Source organism: Drosophila takahashii, chromosome 2L (genome assembly GCF_030179915.1).
Source record: "Drosophila takahashii strain IR98-3 E-12201 chromosome 2L, DtakHiC1v2, whole genome shotgun sequence".
NCBI classification, from domain to species: Eukaryota; Metazoa; Arthropoda; class Insecta; order Diptera; family Drosophilidae; genus Drosophila; species Drosophila takahashii.
This window is the reverse complement of record NC_091678.1, coordinates 11,510,698-11,532,952: the sequence shown is the minus strand read 5'-3', so window position 1 is coordinate 11,532,952 and position 22,255 is coordinate 11,510,698. Positions and strand designations below refer to the sequence as shown.

The following is a 22,255-nucleotide window of genomic DNA, read 5'->3' as shown; positions in this document are numbered from 1 at the left end:
TTTTAACAAAATCCCAAAAGGTTGCCTATTGATTTTGCGAAATTTGTAGTTTTTTTGACAAATTGCGCAGCTATTTACAAGTTTTAAAAAGATATCAAGAATAGCTGCTGTTTTGTCAGAAAACTTTCTGAATTCGGAAAATATACATTTTTGAATTTTTATCTTGCACAAAAAATGTTCTCCATTTTTTGGGGCTTACTATATTTTTATTGCGACATTTAAGAATATTTTCCTATTAATCAAAAGAAGACAAATATAGCATTCTTTGCATAATATCACCAGATTTACCTCGGCTAATTTGATTTCATTTACCTTGATGGCAACCCAATTTGACAATTGATTTTAGTGCCGCAGCTCCTTACATATTTAATTTCGTGCGTCTTTTTACAGGAACTCTCAGGACCCCTTCCTTAGAAATCACTCACGTCTCAGTGTCATCAACAACTAATTAGGAAATACTTACGGTCAGGCATCGCAATCGAATAACGCAGCACAAAGGCCTCCGGTGCCGAATAGATAGATTGTAATTGGAGTCTATGGTTTTTGTTCTCGCGTTCCACACGAACCGCGCTCCGTCACGTCAGGGAGCCGAGTAATTTTCACACAAGTTAACGCCACATATCGTGCATATTAATTATAGGCAAATCTAATTTGCCCTCCCCACTGCGGGTTGTCCCCTTTTGCGGGGCAGGACCTCGACGGCAGACGGCAGTCACGTATAAGGACCCGTCCCGCTTCAAGTATGCGGATAATGCTCCTGCACGTATGCCACAGGCTTTGAGCAGCCCGCATCCTGGGCCAGGATCCCCTAGCAGCGAGTCCCGGGTCCCGGGTCATGTGTTGCCGCCACGTTTCCCCCGATCCAAAGGGGAAGGCTATTGTAGCCATGTCAAATATTTATAGGTAAGCATGCCAAGATTTACCACGCAGCTCACAAATTGCCGGCTCTTTCTTAGCCCGGCCAAGAGTAAAATAAATTAAATGCCTGCTGAAAACAAAGGAAAATTCTTCGCATGAAAAATGTGGCTGGTGTGCTGGATGTGGGTGGGGATGTGGATGTTGATGATGGGGTAGAAGGCGAGTGTAGAGCAAAATTAAAGAAAGCAAAGGTGAATAAATGGGTGCTAATTAGTAAACAGTCAAAGGCAGATGTTGCCAATTCTTCAGGTTCCGGGGGTTGAAACTAAATCACAATGGGAATTCCCGACCAAACTCCAAACTGTATCCCTTGATTGCCTTTTTTTTAAGTATACAAATCAATCCTCTATTCGTTACATATGGGTAAAAATATATGTTTAACTTTAAATTTGTTCTTCAAAACATTCAATATCACCCAGGTCCTCGGCGGTTATATCACTGTAATCACTCATCAGATGCTTCACTCGCTTAAAAAATAGCTGCACATTTTCTGGACTTTGAAACATATTCTTTTTTATATCCATTTTGGAACCATTCCAGATGTTCCATTTACGCATGCGCTGTATAACTTCTGCACAGAATTTACGTTTCGAATCTATTTCCCCTGCTTTTATGTGTTCCAACTGCTCTTGACGTTTGCCTAAAAAATAGGTTAATATATAAAAGAATAAATTTAAATTATACAGTTTAAAGATTTATAAATACTCACGCGAATCAAAGCGCCGATGGGCTTCTCTTAAATACTCATCCCGCTGAGATTCCTGATATTTCGTGACTATTCCACAGAAGCGCAGATCACTGGTAAATTCCTTGACAGCCACTTGGTCTTCTTCTCTACCATGACATAGCTCGTTGAAGTTGGGTCCGTCATAGGGGAACTGCGTATGGAATGTAGCGGTTTCAAAGTCCTTTCGGTGGGCATCCTTTTGGGACATCCTGTTAGCCACCATTGATACCACCCGTCCGTTGTAATATTTAAACAGCATCGTGGTCAATAGTTTCTCAACTCTTGGAAGGCAGCTGCAAAAAAATAGGGTTTAAATAAATATATTTTTAATATTCGCTTAAAGATATTTAATGACCCTCAAATATTTACTCACACAGAGTTTCGCAACGAGAAGAGTCCTGGCAGGGATTTGGTTTGCTTAATTTGATGCAGCTGGACGATTACGCAGTTGATGAGATCCTCGGCGGCGGAGGTTTGCATGCGGCACAGGTTTCGCACATCGTGGATGGACCTCCTGTCCCGCCATCCACGAAACAGGGCCTGAATGCGAGTGGCCGCGACATGGAAATGCTCTAGGATCGTGTCCTGCAGCCGCTGCTCCAACTTTTCCCACAGAGTTCGCCGAATCCGAAAGCCGCGCCACCAGCGCTGAATAGTAACTGCCCCCAGCCAGCGCTGATGGAGCAGCTTTTGGACGCGGTAGCCTCGCCAATGGGATTGGATGCGACGGGCGGCCATGAACATCTTGTAGTCGATCAGGAGCTCCGAAGTCCTTTTGACGGTAAAATCAGTACTCAACCTTTCTTAATAAATTAAGTATCTTTACTGTCTAACCTGGACAATTTCACCGCCAAGGGCCAGGTGGTGTAGTCCTGCTCTTCACCCATGAAGCTAAAAATCAAAAGGTCAGATCAATGATTTATTATTGCCATTATAAAGTTACTCGAATTCTGCTTCCGATTCCTTTCCCAATTTAAGGGCAGTTCCATGAGGGGTAACCAAATGCATTGTCTTCATATTGTTTTGTTCTCGGTGTTTTTTTGGTGTAATTAAAAACCTTGTTTTGTGTTGCAGCAACAATTAAAACGAACTCAAGTGGAACTCATGTGTAAGTTCAACGCATTCCTTGTGTTTATGTATTTTGAGTATATTCTAAAAGCAACTTGGATATGTCACCCAGGAAACACTATCAATTTTCTAGTAATAAATAACCGTTGAGTTTTTAAACCCGTTACTCGTAAAGTAATTGGAGAATTGGACTAGTGCCAGCATTTTTAAAGATTTTGTAAAATACCCATATACTCATCCAACATTTTTCATCGGCGCACCCGACTATAGCGTTCTTTCTTGTTTTTGTCTTATCACAAATTGAACGACGACAATTTCAAGTGGCAAAGAAGGTCATATGTTTATTCATTTTGGAATTCCCAAATTAAACAATCAAGATAGTCGGACTATTAAATTCTTTCTTGTTATTTTTAATTTTTTGGAACGACTTTTTAGATGCGAGCTGAATATGTAGAAAATACTAACTTATAAAAAGTAAAATAGGTACTGTTCCTGTCAGTTCTAATTCAATATACTCCTTTCGAGATGTAATACACTTTACTCATACATTTTGGCAACATATTTGCATAATTTCAGTCGAAGCTCAGGCCCAAGAAACGTGATAACATGTGAGGAGCTTCGCAAAGGACAAATAGATTAAACTTCACGTCAACGGCAATGAAGCTTCTTCTTTCGAGGGGAAGACAATAAAAAAGTCAAGCGAAATTATTTAAAGGTGAAAAATTGTGTAATAAAGTGGGGGTAGAGGTGCTGCGGCATATTTGCTCGGTACTCGGTGCCACCTTGTTTTTTAGATCAACCCACCTGCGCCCGCTTCATGCGCTCAATCAATTTTCGTTGATTTTTTCTCATTTTTTCACATCTTGCTCCTTGGCTCGGCTCACGTGTGGACTTTTATATTATTTTCCGAAGCTGCCAAAGCTGTCCTGTCTCCATAGCTCTCGCATCGGCAGTCATGATGTCGGCCTCCCGGTGCGCTGATGTGTGTCGATATTTGACACTTTATTGTGTGCACATCATCAATTTTCAAATTATTGTCAAGTACAGCGAGCAATTGATGAGAAATCTGTTGAAGAAAAATGAAAAATAGAGGCTAGTATTAGTTGTTATTAAACTATGATCTCAGTCTAATAAAGAAAACTCTACATGAAATTATTAAATATAAATTAATATGGAACATCAGATTTAATATTGTCCTTAAACAGTTTCCGAACTTTTTCTTGTAGAATTATCCATGAAAATAGGGAAATTTGCACATATAATATAGTAAAAGAGAATACATTTTAAAGCATCTATTGTTTTACATTTTTTAACTTTTCTTTTAATATCTTTTATATATCTGCTCGCATTTATAAGACTAGCGCTCACGCACACATCCACACACAGTCATCGCACACTTGGTGCGCCGCAAAGTATGCAATCAATTTTTATAGCCCACATGCAGCGCCAAGCGGCGGAAACCCGACCTTCCAGCCCACTTCAGACCACGCCCACTCTGGCCCACCGACGCCCCCAACTCCACGGGAGCCGGAATGCTGCAATGTTTCACTAATAATTTTCAATATAATCAGCACCTGCGACGACGCCCAAGCATTTCCACAAATGTTCCTAATGTATAAACATTTGTGCACCCAATCCCATTGTGGGCGGTTGATGGTGCGGGTGGGAGGGTACAAAATTTGAAATGCCTTCGGGGGGCCTATCTGCAGGCGGCGGGAGTCCCAGAAGTCCAGGATGTGGCCGCGTAACGCCTTGCGATGGCATTAATTCCACCACATGCGGTTTCGGCGAAGGCTTTGAAAATGCGTAAATACATCAGCGAAAGAATTGCATGGAAAAATTACAATTGGCGAAATAAAAAGTTTTATTCGGTCGACATTTTTGTTTGATCCAGCTAAATAATGTCATCAACAATTCTTTGTAGAATTTTTAATGACATCTCTTATCACCAACCCGCAATGCAATATAAAATTTGGGACTTAACCGTTAGACATGTTTTTGATAGCGGGGTTAAATGTTCAAGTTTTCAGATTTCTTATAAGAATTATCTTTTAATGAATAATAGTTTTTTGTTAATTTTTAAGCTGTTAAAAAAAGAAGTAATCAAGCTGAAACAATATTTCTTTTACTATATATGTATATATATTTGTTATCTGGCAAAGCTAGTATAAAAGAGGGCGCTCAGTCTGAGGAGCGCTTATTATTTTTCGTCGCTCAAGTGAACCGGTCGAGTATAATCACTGCGCTTTAAAAAGTGAAAATAAAATAAACGGAAAAGACTGCAACATGTTGTGGTTAATTCTAAGTTCATTTATTTTGCAACATGTTTTAGCTATCAACGCCAACGGGTGAGTTTTGAGAGGAGTTTGAATTTCGGTTTCATTTCAATAAATATATGTTTGCAAAATCTAAGTTCCAAACAGGTTCTGTGATATTCCGATATTACTTGCTGCTCACTAAGCTAACTTTTTAAAAGCAAATAAATATATTTATATATTGATATATATATCATAGCACTTTGTCATTTTATTTTTTTTCTCGCTTTAAAATGCGTTTTTTGAAGTTATTTTTAATTCGATAATATAATCGCAGATCTTGTAATTTTACACAATCTTGTGGGTTTTCCTAGGAAATAAAGTAATCAGAATTATTGTAAATTCTTGGGAGGTTCATGTATGCGCCTCCCTCAGCATGATAACCCGAAGCCTTGCTTCCGATAAGAACTGTTGGGGACTATTTAATGGTTTCTTATCAGCTACGCATTTCTCTGGAAATGTAATGGTTTTGTTTGTTGATGATTTGTTTGTTGGCAATTATAAATTGATTTTTTCTTTGTTTTTGTTTAACTTAATAATAATAATTGTATTCATCTTTTGAATTTATAATTTAAGATTTCTAATTTAATCCCACCAATACTAATTAATATTTTGTATTCACTTCAGTATCTACTCCGTTGTGGCACCCCGGACCATTCGATCCCTCAACCCATTCGACGTGTCCGTTACCGTGCACAATGCACCTGGACCCAGCCAAATCTCGGTCAGCCTGTCGGGGCCCTCGTTCAGTAGGCGAAAGGACGTTAATGTTCAACCCATGTCCTCGCAGACCGTTAAGTTCGATATTCCGAAACTGACCAATGGTGATTACCGACTGAATGTGGAGGGCACTGGAGGCATTGTGTTCCAGAACTCCACCAAGCTAGACTTTGCCGAAGACAAGAACATGATCTACATCCAGTCGGACAAGGCCACCTATAAGCCCGGCGATTTGGTGCAGTACAGAGTGCTCTTCCTGAACAAGCACACCCAGCCGGCCGTCATCGAGAAGCCCATTACCATTGAGATCTACGACGGGGAGAAGAATCTGATCAAGCGGTGGAAGGAGGTCAAGCCGACGCAGGGCATTTACTCCGGGCAGCTGCAGCTGTCCGATCGCCCGGTCCTGGGCAACTGGACCCTCACAGTCTCGGTGAAGGACGAGGCCAAGGAGACCAAGGTGCTGGTGGTGGACAAGTATGTGCTGCCAAAGTTCGAGGTGACCATTAAGGCACCCAAGGATCTGGTCGCTACTGCTGGGAGCGTTCTAGCGACTATCCGGGCCAGATACACCTTTAGAAAGCCCGTCAAGGGCAGCCTCGTCGTTTCGATTGAGGGCAGTAAGACCGAGAAAAACCTGCCCATCGATGGAGAGGTGAATGTGGAGCTTCCGATTCCGGACTCCACCAAGAAGTATTTGAAAATAATTGCCATCGTTAAGGAGGAACTAACGGATCTCAAGCACAACGGCACGGCCTATGTTAACCTTCACGAGCATCGCTACAAGTTGGAGGATCTCCAATGGCCAACGCATTACAGGCCGGGAGTATCGTACAACTTCAGTGTTGTGGTCCGAACCTTAAACGGTTCCCGTGTAGACGACGCTTCAAAGAAGGTTTCCTTTAACGTGCTGTGCTGTCAGCTTGCCAGGACGTTCCCAGCTGCCCTTCAAAATAGCGTCGCCACAAAGGAAATAATGCCACCCGATTCTTCGTGCAAAAGTTGTCTTGTGACAGCCACATTCGAAAGTGCAGCCAGCATTGAACAATACATCTATAAGCTCGACCAGGCGGCAGTCAAGATCGAGGTTATTACCAAAAAGTAAGTTGTGTTTGAGGTGCCTCTGATATACCCATAACAATAAATATGTCTCCTCACAGACCCAAACTAAGGGAGTTGCTATACATCAATGTCACATCCACTTCGTATCTTCCGTACTTCATGTTTACGATAGTGGCTCGGGGTAATATCGTCGCCAATTATTTTGTGCCAATGGCAGCAAGGGAAACCAGAAAGGCTATTCAATTCAAACCCAACTTTAAAATGGTGCCCCAAGCCACGATATATGTCCATTATATTGTTAACGGAGTTTTGATGTCCGACGAGAAGACTATCGACATCGAGAGGGACTTTGGGAACACGGTAAGTAACCATAGCATATATACCCAACCGAAGATCAATTGGAACCATCCCACACAGATTGAAATCACGGCACCCAGTGAAGCAAAGCCCAGCCAAGAGGTGAGCCTTAAGGTGAAAACCGATCCCCATTCCTACGTCGGACTCCTGGCAGTGGACCAGAGTGTTCTTCTTCTGAGATCTGGAAACGATTTCAGCCGGGACCAAATATTGAACAACCTCGCCAAGTACTCCAATGACTTGGTGACCCTAACTAATGCCAATCTATACATCGATTTGGGTAGGTTAAATACATATATTTACTAAAATACCTACTAAACTACAATATCCCAACAGGTGGTTGTTATACTAATCCCGGTAAGTCGTTATGATAATTATTATATATATTTATTTAACTAGATATCTTATTTTATTAGCACAAAATAGTTGTACTGGTTCTTTTGCTAGTCGAACCACTTTGGCTACCGTTGGGTCCGGTAAGACAATCCTATTCAAAGTTGATTAGTCTTTGATTACTTAAATAAAATATTCTTGAATTCAAGGAACGAACTCAGCTCCGACCGACAATAAAGCATCAACCAGTCCGGAAAGTTCACCTCCCGCGATTCGAAAAGTATTCCCTGAAACCTGGTTGTTCTCAAATATAACCGAGTATGTCCTTTGCAATATCTTTTGGATAGTCCAAATCTAACACAACTCAACAGGGTGGACGCTAATGGAGAATACATCCTGAGAAAGACAATACCCGACACGATGACCTCCTGGGTTATCACCGGCTTCGCCATGAATCCCAATTCCGGCCTTGCAATGACCCGGGGTCCAACTAAAGTAACTGTGTTCCAACCCTTCTTCGTGACCACCAATCTGCCGTACTCCGTGAAGCGGGGTGAAGTGATTGCCATACCCGTGGTGGTGTTCAACTACTTTAAAGTGGCGGTCCGGGCGACTGTATCGATGGATAACTCTGAAGGTCACTACGAGTTTGTCGAGGCCACCAGTGCAAATGCGACCAAGGATGTAATTGGGGTGCAGAGGAGAAAGCTACTAATGCTACCAGCCGGCACCGGACGAAGCATTTCGTTCATGATTCGTCCCAAGAAGGTGGGAGTGATTTCCCTGAGGATCAGTGCCATCTCGCCGATCGCCGGCGACGCCATCCATCAACATCTTCGTGTGGAGGCCGATGGCGTGACCAAGTACGTCAACAAAGCCGTACTGGTCAACGCACAGAACAGGCACCGACGAAGCTTGGGTTCGCCGGAAAAAGAACTTATCGTAGAACAAGTTACCAGTGCTATAGAGGGCTCCGAATTCGTGGAAGTCCAGGTGGGTGGCTGCATTCAGGCACCCCAGCTCGAGCACCTGGACCAAATGGTTCGCCTGCCCTACGGCTGCGGCGAGCAGAACATGTTTCACTTTGTGCCGAGCATTCTGGCACTGACCTACCTGAAGGCGACTAACCGCATTGAACCCGAGATATCGAGCAAGGGTAAGAAATATGCGGAGAGTGGATACCAGAGGGAGCTTACCTACAAGCGCGATGACGGGTCCTTCAGCGCCTGGGGCAAAAACGATCCTTCGGGTAGCACTTGGCTCACCGCCTATGTTATTCGATCCTTCCACCAGGCGGCCGAGCACATAGACATCGATCACAATGTGCTGAAAGCTGGACTCGATTTCCTAAAGTCCCGACAGAAGGCCAGCGGCGAGTTCCCGGAACTGGGCAGGGTCATTCACAACAGCCACGGAAGTCCATTGGCCCTGACCTCTTTTGTCCTCCTGACATTCTTCGAGAATGAGGTGAGCTTGTCAAGCTTTGGCTATATTAACATATCAACTTTTGGAAAAAAAATGTTCATATCAGACCATTCATTTTAAAAATATATGAGCAACTAATGAAAAGGCCATTACGTTGCGCATGTGCAAGCAGTCGCTGCGAGAATGAAGTGTTTATTATGCAGAAGGTTATATTAACATCGTTAAAAAAATTCATCGCATCTACCCATGACCGTCTGTCTGTCTGAAAAAAATGTTCATATCAGACCTTTTATTGAAAAGTTATGAGCAAATAATGGAGCGCGTGTGCAAGCAGTGCAAGCAGTCGCTTTTCTGCTTGCAGATCTCCATCCATCTCGTACTTCCTTTAGCTGAGTAATGGGTATCTAACACTCGAGATATGGACTATAGCTATTATAATATTTTTCCTTTCTCACTCTCATCTTTTCACCGCAGGAATACAAGAACCAGTACAAATGTGTGATCGACAAGGCTGTAGCATTTGTGGCCAGTAAGGTGGACCAGTCAAATGAGCCATATGATCTGGCCATTGCCGCTTTGGCCTTGTCGATGGCCAAACACAGCAAGGATCAAACGGCCCTGGACAAATTGAAGCGGATGGCCAAGCAGTCGAATGGCCTCAAGTGGTGGTCCAGGTCAGACAATTGTGCCAGCAACGACGTGGAGATCACCTCGTATGTGCTGCTCGCTCTTTTGAACCAGTATAACACGGATGACCCCACTCCGATTGTCAATTGGCTGATTAGCAAACGCAACAGCAACGGAGGATTCGTATCATCACAGGACACCGTTGTGGGCACCATGGCCCTAACCAAATTCGCAGTCATAGCCAACGAACCGATTCCAGAGATGAACATACTAGTGGGATATGAGAATGGCCAGAAAGATATTCTGGTAACTCCCCAAAATGGTATGCATATGCAGACGCACGTACTGCCGAATAACATTGATAGGGTCACATTCACGGCCGAGGGACAGGGACGTGCCCAAGTCCAGCTGATGTACCGCTACAATGTGGCCACCCGGGAGCCGAGTCCCAGCTTCAAGGTGACCACCAATGCCAAGAAATCGGAGAAACACCGACTGAATCTCGACATTTGCGGCGAATATACTCCCATCGCCACCGCCGACAAGGGAAAGCCCACCAACATGGCGCTAATGGAGGTCCAACTGCCATCCGGCTATGTCAGTGACTCCGAATCCTTCGCCGGCATCGAAGCCGTTCCGGATGTCAAGAAAGTGGAGACCAAGAACGATGACACCGAGGTGCACATCTACTTCGAAAAACTGTCGCCCGGCGACCGCAAATGCTTCACCCTCAAGGCCATATTCACCCATGCAGTGGCCAACCTGAAGCCATCGTGGGTTCGACTCTACGACTACTATGCCACCGAGCGCAGTGCCACCGAGTTCTTCCACGTGGACTCGTCCCTGTGCGACATTTGCGTTGGCAACGAGTGCGGATCTGGGTGCTAAGGTGTCGAGACATTCCATATTTTTAAAATACTATGTAACTAAATAAAATTATTCAAGAGAAAATTATTGAAAATATATTTTTATAGGACAATGGCTAGAAGGATTTTCAAAAGAATATTTTTTGAAATCATCGCGATGGTAGCAAACCTCGAGAAAGTGAGAGCCCTTTGCGACCTTTTCTTTCGGTCTAGATTATGTTCCTAACTACTAACATCAATCGTTGCACATTCGCTTCGCCTTAAGCGAGATACTATATCGTTTTACTTCAAACAAGGCAAGGGTCGTCGAGGTTATAATGAGTTCAAGTCCAAGTTCATCACTGTCTTGGGGCAAACCCCAGGCGCCATACAAAAAATGCTCAGTAAACACGCTGTTATCAGAAATATTTTCGATTGTTCACAGAATCTATTGCTTCTTATATTAATCTATCACTCAATAATGAATTTTAGCAGAACTATTCTAAGAGCCGTCTTTGCGACTACTAACCCAATGCCGTAGATTTTCTTGATTAAGCATATTTTAAGAAATACGGCAAGCTGCTTAACTCCTTCCCTCAGTAGTTTTCGTCTAATCTATTTTAAACTTATTTAAATTCAAAAATTTCAAATATTCTAAATTAGTCTTGGTAAAGGGTATTTCACTGTCCCCTATCCCAACTAAACTGTTTCTATTGTGCACTTGTGTGTTGTCCACTTTATAATATTTTTATTGAAGCAGCTTGCCCATATTCATGGGAGCCTAATGATAGGAATTTACATTTTTTAAAACGCTTTATCAATGCTCATTCCCCACTGATAACGCAGTCTGTCAGTTTTCAATTTTTCAATAATCTCGGAATTTGTTTGCCTGAGTTCTCGGATGAGTAATAATAATATAATAGATGTGATTTCCGATGGGTGGATCAGGGACCTCAAGAGTGAGGCAGACTGATAAAGCACATTTCAGTAGCAATCAGAAATAATTAGTGATTTACTGATTGTTTTAAAACTTCTGAGAAGAAATAAATTTAATATATTGACTTTGTTGCATAATAATAAGCAACACACTTTAATCTTTGTTTTTACTATTTTTGCTTTGCTATACTTATCACAAATATAACCCCTGAACTCAGACGTCATTTCTGCAATGGGTGGGATATTAAAACTCCGCCCGCTGGCTTTGAAGGATTCAAGTTTACTTTTCCCAAATAGCGCATTAAAAACTGTTTGGGTTCTTCCTTCCGTTGGCTGATGAATGAGCTCCGCTGGGCAGGGGTTCCCTCAGTTGACAGCCAGAGCTTCGCCTTTCGTACTTCGTCCTTCGCCTTCCCAGTTTCCCCTTGCAATTTGAGTAGACGGTTTCTAATAAACATTAAGTTGACATGAAATACACGCCAAACAAATGAAGCAAATGCATTTCAGCCCGGTCCGTGGGTGGGGGCTGGGGCGAGGGGCGTGGCCAGATGCTGGCTAATGCCGCCTCTTTTCAGACCGGCTTTCACCGCCGACACCGCGACCGAGAGGACGTGCAGCGAGAAGTGCACAGTGGAACGAAATCCGAAGGAAAGTAATTCAAATTTGACCATAATTGCCTTCTGGTGTTTTAAAAGTGATTTTTTACATAGCAAGAAAACTAAGAAGTTTTTTTTTATTACCAAACCGACATTTAATTAAATATAGAATTTTTCTCGTCTCTTAAAGATTTTCTTGGCTTTAATACTGAGACAGAAATTTGTGAGATGGTTAATAAAAATTCTAAATAAATATATTTTCATTCCATGATCAGTGTACCTTAGAGCACGTTGCCCAGCTAGGCAAGTTTTGCTGCAGAAATGAGTTGTTACATGGGTCAGTTGGCTGTGGGCAGGCAGACTTCCTCTGCCTGCAAGTGGACCGTCGACGTGCGGCGCGGTTTTCACCGAACACGACTCTTACATACTAATGTTGGAAATATATAATGGTTTATATGAAGAATACGGCAAACTGTGTAGCGGTGTACGTACATATATATGCGGTTAAAAATGAATATTTCCTGCAGGAAAGTAGCCGGCGGAGGGCAAATCTGACACGAAACATTTGCGTGACAAGCAAAATGTTGGCACATCCTGGGGAGTCTGGGGCTGGGAAAAGGGGTGCGATGAAGTTGCATTTCAAAGAGAGCCAGGAAAATAATTATGGCCCAAATCAAAATAATGGAGAAGAGAAAAGCGCAGCGCAAAAAATAAAGAAGACCGCAAATTAGAAGTATACACAGAAAGTCCCGCAATGTCAGGAGCATGGAGTCAAAAGCCGCAGGACATGTCGACAATTTTCCGTACCCATGACATTGAAAAAGAACTTTCCACAGTTTAGGGGTGGAGTTAGACAAGCCTGATTGATTATGTAGACAGAGCACAGACCAACGTGGGTTTATTTTTTTGGACTAGTTAAATTTAGAAGAAAACTTAAAAATATTAAACCCACATAAAGTTAGAAGTAGGAGAATATTGGTTTGTAAGTTAAGCTCCACATAATTAAATAATAATTAACGGACAATATTATAGTAGTGTAACATAGTATTATTAAAATCAATATTACAGATTTAGGAAGATTAACAATTTCATGTGATCAGATATAACTGTAGCAATCTTATTGAAATCTTTGACAGTGCCAAATTTTTTAGCAGTTTTTGAGATTCCTTGTTCCGCAAAACTTGTTGCCAAGAACAATTTCTTTAGAAATAGAAACATTCATGAAAAACATGGGGAAATTAACTGGCCGACAAACAAGAGACAAAGCAGGCCAAAACGAACGGAGGCAGCCGTCACCGTCAGCAGCTTCAATTTGGCAATGTCGGATTGACAACAATTAAATTTGCCTCCTGTCTGATGTCGCAATGAGACGGCCAATCAACTGCCTCTTTGCACCTCCGCAAATGTCGTCGTTGTGAAATTGTTGACAGAATTCAAATCAGTGCCACGGGGCAAACTGCACCGCCTCGTTTCGTCAGAGGAACGCCACATCCACATCCACATCCAACTTCGCTGCTGATGGAAATGATGATGTCGTGTCGGCAATGTCTGTGTCATAAATGTCACTTTCAATTTCGTTGCCTGGCTGGCGGGACTATGGACGAGGTGGGTTCGATTAAAGCGTGTTTTGAATGGCAAATTAGCTAAACGCTCTTCTTGGGCCGCCTTATGTAGCGAAGGCAAATTTAATTATGTCAGCCTAGCGCTGTGCATCAAGTCATGCGACAAATTGCCACATGTGGCAGAAGTACAAATATATTTAATTCCATTCAACTTGGGTTTCAAATATTTTTAAAAATATTTTGATTATGTGTAGAAAATGAGTTTTTTTTTTTTGTCATTTTCAGTGTCTGTTTAGTGAATCAGACAAAAAACCTCTCGATAGTTCGATTGGGATGGTATTGATGATTACTTCTATTTTAATTTCTCCGGACTCTTTCGACTTCTAAAAAGTCAAAGTATCAAAATTTGAACGGTGTAACGTAGCTGATTTTTAATTTGGCGGCTAGAAGTCTTCTCGCGGAAACACTCGGTGCTTTTTAAAATATAATTTAAAAAAATCAATATCAATTTCGAGAGTAATTTTGTCTTTAAATTAAAATGTCTGAGTTTTAATTAATTTTATATTCGAACAAATGAACAAAAGCCTTAAGTGTCCTCGCAGGACGAGAGCTAAGTGTCAGAGGTTACGGGTTTCCAATCGCGCCGGTTCTCGTGCTCGCCAACATCCTGGTCCGTGAAAGTCTGGGCCGGCAACGAGTGCTTCCGGCATCCTGATAACTGATTCCTGATTCCGGCATGCCGACGACTGTCTCCAGACAAGTGTACAAGCAACTATAACTGTCGGCAAGTTGGCTTTATTACTTCCACACTGTTGAATATGCATATAAAAAGCGAATCGGCAGCGGAGGGTTGCTTTGACGACTAGCGGCACGCCCTCTTTTGAATGGCTGGTTGGTCGGTCCTTTGGTCCCTGGGTCCTTTGTGCTCCTCCCCCGGGGCTCCTGCCAAAGGCCAAGGCAGCCCATCCCAAGGCGGGTGCATTATCACTTGCCAGCCAAGCAAAATATTGTGGGTGCATTAAATATTTTTCCTCTTGCCGCAAGACAAAAGAAACGCTTCACGAACTTTGGGCGGAGAATGAGGTTTGGGGTGTGGGTGTGCTGAACAAACTATGCGGGCTCGAGATGAGCCAAGGGTTCCTCTTCGTTCCGTTTCCAGGCCTTTGTCTGCGTTTTATATTAAACTATTTATGCCTGGTCCTAGGTCCTCACTCCTCGCATCTCGGCTCTTGGCCACCGGATCTCGAGGAGTCTCGGCTCGGTGGCGCTCGAAAGCCGAGACTCGCAAAATTTACCTACTACGTACTGGTAGCTGTTGGAAGGGGAAGAGGAGCTGTGCGGCGCATTTTTATCAAGCTACATTTTGTGGGGGAATTTATGAAAAATTTAAAACAATTATGTGGCTTCGGCCGCATCGCTCCGGAAGCAGGAAGGCTACCCCATTGATCGCTTGGTTGGTCAGTTCGGCGCCAGAGCCACCAGAAATTGTTCAAGGCATTCTGCGATGCCAAAGTAAGGAATACCAACTATGCATTGATTGGTTTCCTCCTTATAACTGGGGCACTAAGAGTTTGGGAGGACAAAGACCCAAGTTAACGTAAAGTAGTCAAAAAATCAAATAGGAAAATAAATAAATAATTAATTTATGTAATTATAAATCAAATAAAAACACCTCTTAACGAGGTAAAAAACTAGTGACGACCGCACCTTCAACATACAAAAGTTCTGATATCAACATTTGTGACGAAAAATTATTACACTCGTCATTAAATAGACTTTCTAATATTTTCTCATGTCGGATTTTGACAAATGACCCCTTATTCGACGGGTATTTTCAAAAGGAATACAACTAAAACATTTCGAGGGGGCATTTATCTCCACCGGCCCCAACAGCTCCAAATTTCGAAATTTTCACTTTTTCACTTTCACCGCTCTCTCACCCAAGCCAATTAATTTTCTTAGAGTCTTGGTATGCAATCCTGTTAGTTTTCGCAATATCTTTCGATAGGTGTATCATTCATTATAATCGGACCATCACAGTAGATTTTCATTTCTTCGTGTATATATAGTTGTCGCCTTCGCACACTCTCCTGGTGCGCTTCGTCTCTACATGGACTGCCGTCCATAGTGATGCACATAAAGATAAGAATAATTACATTCACTGTGTTTAAATAATAAATAGTGAAAAGTCAACATGTGAAGATTACTGGTGAAAACGAACAAAAGATAATTAGCCTTGATTTCTCCACGAAGACCCTTTCAACGTACTTATATCCTTTAGTGGCCCGGTGCGGTCAGTGCAAAAATTATCGCTAAGCCGGACAAAAATCAACGAACGAATCATTTCGCATGGCCGCCTCCTGCGATATAACTGATTCGACTTCCGGCCGGCAACTGTGATGCATTCTTGTGGCCGGAAATGGTGGAAAATGTTGCGGCATAGACAAATTTTCGGGGGCAATTTTGCAGTGGGTTTCGGATGGTACGGGGGGTTGTTGGTTGAAAAACTTAATTAGCCTGCCGCAATCCAAAAACCAATTGGCATGGCCCAATGGTGATTGTTCCTGGAACCATGGCAATTGTCTCCACTGGAAAATCAATGGCACAAGCCCTAAATGGGCGATTGATGAATGGAAAGCCGCCCAATTGTTTGTGTGTGTTTGCTTGTCAAACAATATTGCAGCTGGCAGATTAGTTGGTTATTTTGACAGGAGCTGTCAGTGTGTTGTGTTTAGCACCGGCGCCCTTACTTCGAAAGCCAGGATCTTCAGCTGCGTTTCCTTTCACGATATATATAGGACATGGAGGAGTTCAAGGATGGGCCTTAGCCAGCTGACGATGATGATTCTCATATCTCTGGTGCAGCCAGTGCATGCACTTCTGCTCGAGTGCCCTGCCACATCCGCATCCTCATCCCCATCCGCACCCCCCGTTTGCATCCACATCCACATCGAGCATAGTTTTTCTTTGGCTTCTCTCATTTTTCATGCGCGCCAGCTAAGCTTTTAATTAAATGCAAGAAAATTCAATTTTAATTAAAATTTCTCAAAAGTCTCTGGCCTGGCATTGCATACGGATAGCGCAGCGATTGGATGGGGATGCGGATGTGGATGCGGATGTATATGCGGATGATGGGGATGAGAATGAGGGATGAGTACTAGGTATGGGCTCTCGGGTCTTGTCCTGTTTTCGATCTGGGCTGTTCGACTACTCGAGTGTTTGCCAAACGTGTAAAATTGAAAATTAGGAAATCGAATTGTAATGCCACCAGGGGCAGGACCAAGGACGAAGGACGAACGGGAGAGGGATCCAAGTCATCAGGCACACAAAAGCAAAATTGTAAAGTAATTGGAAATGAAAATTCATTTAGGATCCGCATCGGGATGAGCAAGTGCGCTGGCGAAGGACTGAGGGCCTTTGAAGGGAGCATAAAGCATAATCCGATTGAGCTTTGTCATTTCGGGGAGCCCCTCAAACGGACACTGTTCTCGGACAGACGATTACCTCTTTCTTGGGGGCAAATAATCGCTTTCAAAGAACTTGGGAAAACACCATTTCAGTGTTCCAATATTGCCAGTTTGCTTTAGTCGGTTTTGATAAAAGTCTGCCAATGATTTGTCTTTAATCCAGGCTCCTCACAAAAAATTAAAAAAATATGTTATTCTAATAGAATGATATCTATCTAAAATTGTCGGCTAAAGGTTAATCCTCTTTTTGAATGGGAATATCGATTTGGAAAATGGTCGGAAAGTATAATCGCCTTACTCAACTCAATCCCAATAACTCTAATCCACACGTGACTGTCAATATTTTGATATTCGCGAGGGGACAAAGGGGGCTGGTGGCAAAGTTTTGAGTAAAAGTTTTTTAGCCTCCGAAAAGCCAGCGTCTGCGAGCATTTTGCACATAATTTAAGCGCTCACATCCCGTCAGTCATAAATTACACATATTACATGCACGTATAAATCGCAAACCAGATCCAAATACGTATGCGTTATGCGTTCGAGGGTCCTGCTGGGCCTGGGCCCAAAAGTGCGCCTCGCCTGCAAACTGGGACCAAAGTGCTTAACATACTTTTTGGCGCTGGGCCCACACGCACACACATACATTCGCACTCGCACACGGATGCAAACAGATACAGATACATGGGCTAAATCAAGGGACGCACGTAGCGCGAAAAGTTGCAAAACTTCTGCCAGCCCGCAAGTGAAAGCTGGAGGAAAGTAAGTCAAGACGCTGCCAAGTCGAGCTAGGGAATGTTACTTTTACTTGGCGGAATCTAGAGTCCCAGCCTACAGTTAAAATGGTCCATTATTTAACCCTTGATTGGGAGGCCTAGGGCAAAATGTAATTTCTTAAATGCATTTTGAATACAATTAAAATAATTAAATAGCAAGAGAAAGTAAACAAGTATCTGTATGTCAGATCGTCATAAAATTGGTTTGTAAAAAATAAAAAATATTTTAAATTTACAGTATTTGATTGGCGTTCTAGAATCGAGTCCTTTAATTCAGCATGTTGATATGCCTATCTAGTCTCTATGAAGTGTTACTGCTATTGGTTCTGTTTCAAATCGCCTGTTGTGCAAAAGTTCCAGGCGTCTATGATGAGCCACGTTTACCGACGACTATTAGGCCCTTTCACTATGATATAAGATTAACAACCCACCTGGAGAACTCGGGTAACCACAGCTACAATGGTAACGTGAACATTTCCCTCCACGCTCAAAAAACCACCTATCAAGTGGTGCTCCATGTGGCCGGTGTTAAAATCCAGGCCAAGAAAATAAAGCTATTCGGTGAGAAATCGAACTTTCAGCTACTAACCGTCAAGTTCAATAAAAAACGGCAGTATATGATGTTAAAATTCAACCAGCCTCTAAGGCTGGGCAAGACCTATATCCTAAGTATTGAGTTCGGTCGGTCGATGAGCAAGGAATCGGAGGATGGTTACTTTATACGTCACTATGTGAATGCAAAGAACTCAGAGAAAATGTAAATAAATTAGATTTCTAACAGTTCCAAGATATATAATTTTAATTTCCTTGCAGCTGGTATTCCATCTCCCATTTTGATAGAAACTTCATAAGGAACGCCCTGCCCAGTTTCGATGAGCCCGGCTTGAAAGCCACCTTCAATGTGACCATGGGTCATCACAAGCTATTCCAGAGCTACAGCAACATGAATGTGCGAGCTGTGTTGCCCAAGTGAGTTAATAGTTATCCGTAATCCTTAGTTCTTAATCCTTTGGTTCCATAGCCTTGATATTCCGGACTATGTGTGGTCTGTGCACGAGGTGACTCCTTTGATCTCCACCCATTTGCTGGCCATCTCGGTGAACAACTTCACATGTCGTTTCACCCAGGCCGCCAGTGCAAATCCCGTGAAATTCCGCACCTGTTCCCAGTCGGCTGATGTCCGTGAGACGTCCTTTGCCGCACAAATGGCTCCTCGGCTGCTGGAGTTCCTCGATGGTCTGCTGAAAGTGCCCCTGCCGCTCGAAAAGATCGATCAACTGGTGGTGGATGATTTGCCCAGCGAAGTTGCCGGGCATCTCGGCCTGATCATCTACCAAAGCAAACCGATTTTGCATCGTGAAGATGGTCCAATGACACGGTCCAAACTGCAGGCCCTCCAGCTGATGGCAAATGGAATGGCCCACATGTGGTTCGGCAATCTTCTGGGCAACGACTGGTGGTCGGAACTCTGGCTAACGGAGGGTCTAGCCGGCTACTTTGAGACGTTAACCATGGACCACGTGAAACGGGGAATGGGTCGTCGTCTGCGGTTGCGCAACCGCGAAGCTTCCTTGATGTACGAATCGCAGGTGGGCGGCCTATCCTTGGATCTCTTTTGGCCTCCAGCCACTGCAGAGGTGGAGAAGCACCTGTTCCAAAAGGCGACCAATCTAATTGGCATGGTGAACGGCTTCCTGGGCAACGCCACCTTCTACGATGGACTTCAGCGGCATTTGTGGCAGAACTCTTTCGCCAGCAGCACCGCGGATCTCTTTTGGCGATCCCTGCAGTTGGCCAGCGAAAGGGAGTTTTCTTCCGCTCCAAAATCTTGGGATGTGAGGAGTATTATGGAGACCTGGACCCGGCAGAGCGGCTATCCATTGGTCACGGTCATCCGAAGGGGTCATAATATTGTACTGTTGCAAGGAACTGCCTTGAACAGGAGCCGATCGGATCTGTGGTGGATTCCCCTGACCTACACTATCGAGGGGGAGGCGATGCCCAAAGAAACGAGGGCAAGGGCCTGGCTCAGTCCGTCTCACAGTCCCTATCAACTGGACGAGATAGTGCCCCATAGTCAGTGGATCCTTCTCAATCTCCGGGCCACCGGCTACTACAGGGTAAACTATGACGAGCACACGTGGCAGTTACTGGCAGCCACGCTCCTCGACGACTTCCGCAGCATCCACGTACTGAATCGAGCCCAAATCGTCAGCGATATCCTGTTCTTGTGGAAGCAGGAGCTGGTCAGCTGGACCACTGTCCTCAATGTGCTCAGGTACATTGTCGACGAGGACGAGTACGAACCCCTGATGGCCTTTGTTGTGGGCGTGACAAATGGTCTCTGGGGCATCTCGCCGGAGAGCTCACTTTCCATTGCGGTAAGATATGATATACCATCCATTACTGTAGGGAACTATAAATAAGAACAAAAATAATTTTCTTTTGATTTAAAATATTTTTATGTTTAATACAATTTTTAATTTATTACTTAATTATTAAAATTTTGTTCAGAATTTATTTCAAGAAAAAATATTTTAAATATGAAATGTTTTTTCAATGTTTTATCAATTCAATCGAGTTCCAGAGTCAGAATAAAAGAATATACTTCTAGCTTACCAATGATATTTTTAAATTAAAGTTTCAGTCGAAAATGTAATTTATAATTAATTTATTTTAATTATTTAATGAAATCTTTAAATTTTTATAATTTTCCTTACAGAAATGGCTGAGTATTGCTGGCAGGTGGTATGCGGAGTTCATCAGTTACACGTTCGACAAATTCGTGCTGCAGGATCGGAATCAGAATAGCCTCGACTACCCCGATTAAGGGGACCACAAACTAATGGGCCCAACCAGATACACACCCACTTGGCCATCCGGACTGCTTTTTCTTCGGGAGTTGGGAGAGGAGACGGCGAAATGAAACCGCCATCAATGAACCGCAATTGTATTTGTTTGCAAATAACTGAGCGTTATCTGAGACTATTTATCTTTATCTGCAACAACAGCAGAAGCAGCTCCGCACAATGCCGAAGGACCAAAGGAGCCAGGAAGGAGCAGCCAGCCACTGGGAACCGAGAGAGCTGGGGATCCACTTACAGCCAAGGCGCCAACTGAAATAATGATGCAGGCGAAATAACAATAAAGGCGGGGCCGCCAAGAGGAGGGAACTGGGCTGGTATAAAGGACACTATCGATGCTTCTTTTCCTTCCGCAGCGGTAAAGACAATGCCAGACCCCTAATACTGCAGCCATTTCCATGGCAATGCAATGGACTCGCCCTGCCAAGCAAATCACTTTGGCCGGCGGAGGGTTCAAGTTAAGGTCTTAAGGGTCAATGCAAAGTTTTGCGGAAGAAACTTAATCGAAGAAATATGAAGTAAAGTACCATGATTTTAGAAACATTGTGTGAATAAAAAAAAGCGCTTGAAAATTCCAATACCCTCTGCCGAAAATGCGGATAAGGAAAAGCATGGGGGAGCTGAAAAGCATATTTTACGCTTAATGAAATTTAGGCCACAGCCGTGGGAGCCGAGGCTTTGGGAAAGCGGAAGCGGATTCCGCCTAAAACCATGCAAATTAAATTTAATGGAAAATATATTACCATTTTCCGTTTTTGGTTATTTTGCAGACGCCCATTTTTGGTCCTCTTTGCTTCGTTTATGGCCAGGGGCAAGACAAATATTTATAAATCAAATTTGGCGCTATGCATTAATAACGTTGTTTGCTGCAACAAGTTCAGGCGAAAATTATTTTATTTCTCATTTGGAACAGAAATGTTAAGGTATCACTTGCATTCCCTGTGAATGTAATTATTTTAACATTTATTGCAAAACGTTCAATTAATTTTTCTATCGCTCTCCCTTTTGAGTGGAATTTTATATGAATTTTATGATAAATTTAAATGACAGAATGGTGCCTGTGTTTGTTTTTTTAATTCCCCTTTGTTTGTGGCCACGTTTAAATGCGGAAATTCATTAAGGCTGCTATTTATTTTCATTCTTGTCAAATAAAAGGCACCAAAGCATCCACTTTGCCCGTACGCAATGAAAACAAAAAGTCTTATGGTGTATTAAAAAAATCAATTATTGTAAAAGCAAGTAAAAAGTGTCATTATGTGTCAGCTCTGGCCATAATACAGTTGCAGAATGCAGTTGACAGTTTTATAATGACGTTCATTACGGAGGCGGGCAATTAATTTCTTTTAATTGCCCAGGTGCAGGCGGGGAAAAAGGTTAAAAATATAACCACGAAATGTGTAGGTGAGCCCTGATAATTATTACCTTTTTTAGAACTTCATATCAATATTCTGGTAAATATTTTAAGATTCATAACACTTTATAGAAAGATCTCCTCAGTGCTGCACCCAAACATTTGTAAATCATTTGAGTTTAAATCAAAACACTCCATATGAATATGTAAACAAACATCATAACCGTCAAGCCAAGTTAACCATTGGGCAACATTCGTTTGACATATTCTCATATCCAACTTAGAGCACATGTCGATTGCCCCCATAAAAAG

The 22,255-nt window shown here is 42.8% G+C and overlaps 3 protein-coding genes across 6 annotated transcripts; 2 read left to right on the top strand and 1 right to left on the bottom strand.

Annotated features, from left to right (window-relative positions):
- Positions 1 to 1,247: 1,247 nt before the first annotated feature.
- LOC108061262 (uncharacterized) lies at positions 1,248 to 2,801 on the bottom strand. Its single transcript, XM_044395172.2, has 5 exons — positions 2,589 to 2,801; positions 2,480 to 2,536; positions 2,019 to 2,417; positions 1,628 to 1,938; positions 1,248 to 1,558 (listed from the first exon to the last, which is right to left on the bottom strand). The coding sequence occupies exons 1-5, from the start codon at positions 2,660 to 2,662 to the stop codon at positions 1,302 to 1,304; spliced, it is 1,098 nt and encodes a 365-aa protein (XP_044251107.2). The 5' UTR covers positions 2,663 to 2,801; the 3' UTR covers positions 1,248 to 1,301.
- On the top strand, positions 2,445 to 10,455 carry Tep1 (Thioester-containing protein 1). 2 transcript variants are annotated; one of them, XM_070217905.1, is made up of 9 exons: positions 2,445 to 2,550; positions 5,656 to 6,849; positions 6,909 to 7,170; positions 7,228 to 7,447; positions 7,504 to 7,524; positions 7,584 to 7,643; positions 7,710 to 7,818; positions 7,872 to 8,967; positions 9,400 to 10,455. In XM_070217905.1, exons 1-9 carry the CDS (start codon positions 2,531 to 2,533, stop codon positions 10,438 to 10,440), a joined length of 4,023 nt encoding a protein of 1,340 aa, XP_070074006.1. In that variant the 5' UTR covers positions 2,445 to 2,530; the 3' UTR covers positions 10,441 to 10,455. The 2 variants fall into 2 exon arrangements, with proteins under 2 accessions (XP_070074006.1, XP_070074005.1); XM_070217904.1 differs by lacking the exon at positions 2,445 to 2,550 and adding an exon at positions 4,932 to 5,061.
- A 7,436-nt stretch (positions 10,456 to 17,891) lies between these two features.
- LOC108061234 (aminopeptidase N) lies at positions 17,892 to 21,166 on the top strand. Of its 3 annotated transcripts, none has more exons than XR_011419585.1 (5): positions 17,892 to 18,485; positions 18,542 to 18,697; positions 18,750 to 20,109; positions 20,451 to 20,678; positions 20,740 to 21,166. XR_011419585.1 is itself a non-coding variant. In XM_070218187.1 (5 exons), exons 2-5 carry the CDS (start codon positions 18,418 to 18,420, stop codon positions 20,556 to 20,558), a joined length of 1,692 nt encoding a protein of 563 aa, XP_070074288.1. In that variant the 5' UTR covers positions 18,169 to 18,289; positions 18,367 to 18,417; the 3' UTR covers positions 20,559 to 21,165. The 3 variants fall into 3 exon arrangements, 2 of the variants coding, with proteins under 2 accessions (XP_017002812.2, XP_070074288.1); XM_070218187.1 differs by having other exon boundaries at positions 18,169 to 18,289; positions 18,367 to 18,485; positions 20,451 to 21,165; XM_017147323.3 differs by having other exon boundaries at positions 20,451 to 21,165.
- Positions 21,167 to 22,255: the final 1,089 nt, after the last annotated feature.

What these genes read in the sequence shown, in the direction of transcription:
- LOC108061262 (XM_044395172.2), bottom strand. Translation starts at nt 2,662, where the DNA reads ATGAAGACAATGCATTTGGTTACCCCTCATGGAACTGCCCTTAAATTG. An exon ending in GAATCGGAAGCAGAATTCGA is followed by an intron (nt 2,537 to 2,588) that starts GTAACTTTATAA and finishes TTTGATTTTTAG; the next exon opens with CTTCATGGGTGAAGAGCAGG. An exon ending in TTCTCGTTGCGAAACTCTGT is followed by an intron (nt 1,939 to 2,018) that starts GTGAGTAAATAT and finishes ATTTTTTTGCAG; the next exon opens with CTGCCTTCCAAGAGTTGAGA.
- LOC108061234 (XM_017147323.3), top strand. Translation starts at nt 18,007, where the DNA reads ATGTTGATATGCCTATCTAGTCTCTATGAAGTGTTACTGCTATTGGTT. An exon ending in GCAAAGAACTCAGAGAAAAT is followed by an intron (nt 18,486 to 18,541) that starts GTAAATAAATTA and finishes ATTTCCTTGCAG; the next exon opens with CTGGTATTCCATCTCCCATT. An exon ending in GTGCGAGCTGTGTTGCCCAA is followed by an intron (nt 18,698 to 18,749) that starts GTGAGTTAATAG and finishes TTGGTTCCATAG; the next exon opens with CCTTGATATTCCGGACTATG.
- Tep1 (XM_070217904.1), top strand. Translation starts at nt 5,000, where the DNA reads ATGTTGTGGTTAATTCTAAGTTCATTTATTTTGCAACATGTTTTAGCT. An exon ending in TTTGGCTACCGTTGGGTCCG is followed by an intron (nt 7,644 to 7,709) that starts GTAAGACAATCC and finishes CTTGAATTCAAG; the next exon opens with GAACGAACTCAGCTCCGACC. An exon ending in TTGTTCTCAAATATAACCGA is followed by an intron (nt 7,819 to 7,871) that starts GTATGTCCTTTG and finishes ACAACTCAACAG; the next exon opens with GGTGGACGCTAATGGAGAAT.